General features: G+C 34.0%; 1 protein-coding gene across 2 annotated transcripts in view; it reads left to right on the forward strand.

The window, feature by feature from the left end:
• Positions 1–5191, forward strand: part of LOC124605752 (tubulin polymerization-promoting protein homolog) — a 460410-nt gene extending 455219 nt beyond the window's left edge. For both annotated transcript variants that reach the window (XM_047137635.1, XM_047137636.1), the window contains 2 exons: positions 1415–1544; positions 3848–5191. In XM_047137635.1, the coding sequence (XP_046993591.1) occupies positions 1415–1544; positions 3848–4033 (316 nt within the window). In that variant the 3' untranslated portion in view covers positions 4034–5191. The remainder of the gene's footprint in view (positions 1–1414; positions 1545–3847) is intronic.
• The last annotated feature ends 906 nt before the right edge of the window (positions 5192–6097 follow it).

Genomic DNA, 6097 nt, shown 5'->3' on the forward strand with positions numbered 1-6097 from the left:
CCACTACTGAATTACAATTATGGTGAAATGCAAGGAGATTTATCAAAATCATGCACTCCAGTGGTGAGGGGCAAGGGGAATCACTGAAATAAAGCACATCGGTGGTGAGGGGCAAGGGAATTTGCTGAAATCAAGCACCCCAATGGCGAGAGACAAAAAACTCACTGACATCCGACTTCCCAACAGGAGCATAAATCTGTTACGTCCACATTGCAGTTTCTGGCTCACACTAAATGTAGATTCTAACTAGACATTGAAATGGCTTACAATATTGCACAGTACAATCAAATTTGCAACACCTAAGTAAATATTGAACATAAATATCAAGCATCAGAGTACAAAAGCCTTACATTTAAATCACAAATGAAATGTAGAACCAAATGCATCAGTTCTTAATTGCAAAAACATGCACACTTGATATTAATCAATTCATTGCTTACAGTGCCATCTACCACAAATGATAAACAATGGTGTGTGTGAACTGTATGTATTTTTGGTGTAGAATCCAAATGTGCTATAAAAATGGGGAGTTTCCCTTTGTATTTTCAAAGTTGATCCCACCCATGTAGGAGGGGTGGTTAGGAGATTTGACAGGCAGCAAAGAAAGTTTTAAATCTAACCTAAAATCATTTCTTCAGGACAACTCCTTCTGTTCCATAGCTGAAATTTTATTTAAAAACTCTAGTTTTAGGTGCAATTGGATTCATTAATGTTAAAATTAATCATGTATACATATCTTGTAAATTGACTTATTCCACATCATTTCAATAAAATAATTATTCAACTGATCTGTGGAACACATAACAACTAATTAAAAAATCATGGAGTTCCTCTCGGCTATGAAGAAGTAACTTCATACATATCCCCATATATCTTTGAGTCACCTAATGCATCTGGTATTATCTAGGCAAGTTGGCAGAAACATTATTACTAAATCTTCCTTTGACTTGTACATTTCCAGTCTAATGGACATACATGAATACCATCAAAGTGTGTTCCAAAAGTGAATGTAGCCATGACCCACTTCCCAATAGAATGCATTAGAAAAAATTGTAGTAAATGTATGCATAAATAATTTCAAAATATTTTTCTACTTTTTACTAGATAATTACCAGTAGATTTGCTGGTATTATTTCAGAGGATAAATAGTGAGACATTTTTTCACTACATGAAAGTAATGTGAACATTCTTGTCCATTTCCTTTGAGCAATATTTAATCAACTTTACATAGTCAAGATGCTCAGCAAAATTGTGAGAGAACTGGCCAGTACATAATAGAAAACTGAAGGATCTGTGCTTTGATATTATTGGTTGACATGTCATATCTATGGACGCTTTTTCAGTCTATATGATAAAATAATGTTTTGGAAAGCAATGTAAAATTGGTGTAAGTATGATACAATTTTCATTACAGGTTACAAAAACTGGGTATGGAAGACTACAAGAAATTTCTAGAGGATCTTGCCAAAAACAAGAAGCTCGATATTGAAGAAGTGAAAACAAAGCTGGCATCTTGTGGTGCTCCAGGGCTATCTTCAGCAGCAGTAAGCTATCCCCATAATGTCTCTGGCCTTGGCTCTAATAGTAGTTTAAGTTAACAACCATGCACAGCATAGCAAAAAGTAAATACTACTATTAGGCTGGACAGTAATTATCTTAAGGATGCAGAGTTCTTAGATTTACCAACAGATACATATAAAACTACTAGAAATTATTGTTAAGTTTCAGAAATATTAGTTTCTGCTGGGAAGGCAAGTAGGTTGAAGAAATTAGAAAGAAAGGGCAGCTCATTCAGACTCCAGGATGATGGTGAACCATCTGTTGCAAGGAAAGGAGAAAAGGGAAAATGAAGGGCAGGGAAAGGGGAGGGGGGGGGGGGGGCGGGGTAGCCACACAAGAGAAGGAGGAGGTCAAAGATAGTACATTGGTAAGCACTGTGCAACTTTCATTCCAGAGATTGTGAGAGCAGAGTGAGAGGAGAAGATAGATTAACAGGAATTAAGAAATAGGATGGAAAGGAAATGAGGGAAAAAGAAAAGAGAAACAGGGGATAGTAAAAATTAAAAAGCAGTGAAGACAATAAGAGATAATACATTAAAACAAATATAATAAAAAATTTAAAAAATAAGTAAGAAGATAGTAACAGGGCAGGGGAGTTTCTATGTTAACAGTGATTAAGTCTGAAAGGATCTTGTGATGTGAGGATGTGTTGGAGATCAAGGTCCTATCTCCAGAGTTTAGGCAAACTAGTATCACGTCTGAAGATCCAAATAGCCTGTGTTATGAAGCAAGCACTCAAGTCCCTTGAGTCACGCTGTAGAGCACGCACAGGAACTGTGTACTGGATGTCCCCAATCCAAACAGTTGTTTCATGTTCATTTATGTGCTCAATCAGATTAGTGACAGTCATTCCTACATAAAATTCTGTGCAGTGTTGACATATTAGTTTGTAAATGACATACCTAGTTGCATATGTTACTCCACCTTTGAAACTGTAGGATTTACCAATGATGGTGCTTGCTGCTAGTGGGCTGGAAATCAATTTTGCCTCCTGAAAGTAAGTACTGACCAGTCAGTCTGTCTTGTTATTTTCTAGTTTTCCCGTATGTGAACTGTCCTTCTAACACAGATACTGATATTTAACACTTACATGGCACCCTCGTCTTGCCATATGTTACTCTCATATTGCCTCCTACATGTTGCTGTCATGCAAATTAGCCTAATTAAAATTAGATGATGTAGAACACGAGCCATATTTCCATATTTGTAGTTATTGTTCTTTGAGCTATGAGCAGTTGAATAATTCACTGAATGAACTGAACTGGAATTAAATAATACATTAATGCTGTAGGAGAAAGAATATTGTATGACATTTTCATCTCAGACATAATAATGTACAAATTGGACACAGAATGACCTTATAGTTCACATCTGAGAAAATTTCTGTTTTTAGATTTTAGTAGATAAAATCTTTGCAGTATATTTCAGATTTATGTAGCTGATACCAGTAAATATTCATGAACACTATAGTACTATTTATTTAAATGTTCATGTTATGTTCCACTTAAAACTGGATTCTATTTTTTGACTTCTTAAAATATGACAATTTGTAGTATTTTGTTTACCTTAGTGGTAGCTCCGTCTCAGAAAGTCACACAAAATATTACTCAACACAGAAGAAAGAATTATTCCAAACTGTTCAGAAACATTTTTCCTAGCCAAAAGCAGTATATTTCAGTGGCAAATAAAAATTATGTAATAGTTCCTATTGTATTATGTGCTTTCTTTCGACTTTAATTCAAATCTTTCACCTTGCTATCTGTATGCTTATAATTGGTTGGCCTACACAAAAATATTAATATCATATGTTAGGTCTTTGTAACTTCCAGTTATTTGCAGGTAGCTCATGCTTTTATTTATTTTTTAATATTTTTTAATTCAGGTCTTAGGGTAACTTTTTCTCCCACAAGAGTTGTACATGCAACTTTCCTTCATACTTTTTTATCATATTTTCTTGTAAAAATGTGACAATTTTGGAACTTAGAAAACCTGTAGATTAAGGCAACACTTTTCTATGAAAACTTTTGTATCTGTCAACACTGTAACAAGCTAATAGCTTAACATGTGAAAAAGCTAACAGAAACCATACTGGTCACTAATATACCATACAATTATTATAGGTGTTAATTATTATAGATGTTAATCGTGTTAGTAATGACAGCTTCAGGCTGTTATTTGCTTCATTGTACAGAAATGCAATGATAAGAAAATTTTACTATACATTGCACGTTTTTCTACCTCCATCATTGCTACTGTTGATACTCTATTGACTGAATTCATGTTTCAGGGAGCAGCAAAGTCGGCTGCAACTGTAGAGCGGCTGACAGATCCTTCACGCTATACAGGAGCACATAAGCAACGGTTTGATGAGAGTGGAAAAGGGAAAGGAATAGCAGGGCGTAAGGACATCCCTGATGCTTCAGGCTATGTACAGGGTTACCAGAACAGAGATACATATGACAAAACACATTAGTGACAATCCATATGTAGCCGTTTAATGCTGGCAAATGTGATTCCATATAAATTGTGCTACAGAAGGCATTTCTTTCAATGCAAAATACGCAATGAAAATGTATTTTTTGGATGTTATTTCATATTATATTCTGGTTCACTGTTTATGATGACATAAACCAAAAAAGAAATAAGTGTGTGAATGATGAAAAATGTTCAGATATAATAAAGAACATGTAATTAACACTGAACCAAATCTGTCTTCAGGCATCAGGAATTCATTCTAAACAAAACTAGTTTCAAGAAGAACTCTTACACAGTATCCAGTCATGTAATTTATAATGAAACAGTTAAAGTTGTTCAAAAGAAATTTTATTTAATTCTGTCATTAAACATCATGAAAGAAAAGGTGAAGCTATATGAAAATGTAGAGCTTTTGTCAATGACCAAGCAAATGTTAAGGAACAAGTATGGGAGTTAAGCATGCAAAGACATCGTTTTACATGGTTTCAAGCCAAAAAAATCCTAATTGCAAACTTCAATCTGTCACAAAAGTACAATTCTCAGAATCTAGTTATGCTATTCATATAATTCATATGCAACTTTGTAAAGAAGAAATGGGTGAATATTTTGATATATTCAGCATCAGTGCACTAGCATTTAATCACTTGGCAAGTAGTATCATTGAAATAGTATTTACTGAGAATCATTTGAGAATTCAGATTTCTGTTGATTGTGTACTTTATCTCTGGAAAACCTAGATGTTCTTGTTATCCAGTTTTGTTATGACAAAAAAGCAAATCTGCTGCTTTGGCAATAATCTGTGTACTTAAAATCTATAGCAAATAAAGTATTTTCTAATTTGACATATTAAAGCCAAAAAGTGCATTTTATAAAAATATTCATTTCTAAATTTATTTTTCCAGCATTACAATGTTGATTACTTTTGATAACACTCTATTAATGAGACCTAAATACATATATATATGTTTTGTATCTTTGGTTAAAGTCTTAGTGTATTGTTAAATGTTTTGGGTGTTTTAGTTCCATGTAAATTCTATAGAATTTGTAGTATATAATGATTCGTGAAAGATAAGTGAATATAACAGTATCTGTGAAGGACTGTATAATTTATGTTTGTTTCTCATTTTCATAAATATATCATCAACAAGAGATATTAGTTTCTAGCAGTTTTTTGTCCTTGTTAAAAAAGAAACTGTGTTATGTGTTCTGATTCTGAATGGATTTAGTTTTCCATAAAAGTACCGCTTCCCTCAATAACCATCATAGTTAATTCCTATACAACCAATAAGTGTTGCCGGAAACTGCAGAACTATTTAAAACAAAAAGCTTCAGAAAATTATATGGAGTTATGACTGCTAAAATCATTTTTATCTGCTCCACACATGAACATGTGTTGCATACGGACTAACTCCAGTCTCAGCATTTTATACTGAAACAGTGTGTATTTATGTCCAGAAAACATTTAAAGCACCTGAAGAATCATAGTGTTACAAATCATCACTTGAATCTTTCCCTTAAAATGATGCTAGGTGATATGGGGAGGTGGGGTAAAGTGGTCACTCTAAAGGAAAATTGAATTTGCACCAAACCATAGTCACTGACAGAAACTTGTCACTTACACATTTTGAATCTACAAATTACAAAGTATCAAATCAAATATTTTTAAGTGAAAAAGAAAATACATAGGAACTAAATGCATTTTATGAAGACTTCAATGGTGACCACTTTCCCCTACCTAATGGAAATGGTGGGGAGGAGGGGGGGGGGGGGAGCTGCTAGTCCTGTCGCAACAGGATCTCATGTTAGTTGTTCTGATTTCTGGACACATTTTCTTGACTTATTGATGTCATAGTATCTGAAAGAATACCAAGTGGCTGCAGCAGGTGCGGTGTAACGACGTATTAGGTTTTCGTTTGATATATGACCATGTGCAGACTTCGTCCCCTACGTCAGTTACAACCCACTTCAAAAATGATTCATATTCTTTTAAATTGTCATAGAATGGTTCTTGAACGAAACTGTAAAACATCAGTTGAGTCGTGTGCAAAGAATTACATCACTT

Source organism: Schistocerca americana, chromosome 3 (assembly GCF_021461395.2).
Source record: "Schistocerca americana isolate TAMUIC-IGC-003095 chromosome 3, iqSchAmer2.1, whole genome shotgun sequence".
Taxonomy (NCBI): Eukaryota; Metazoa; Arthropoda; class Insecta; order Orthoptera; family Acrididae; genus Schistocerca; species Schistocerca americana.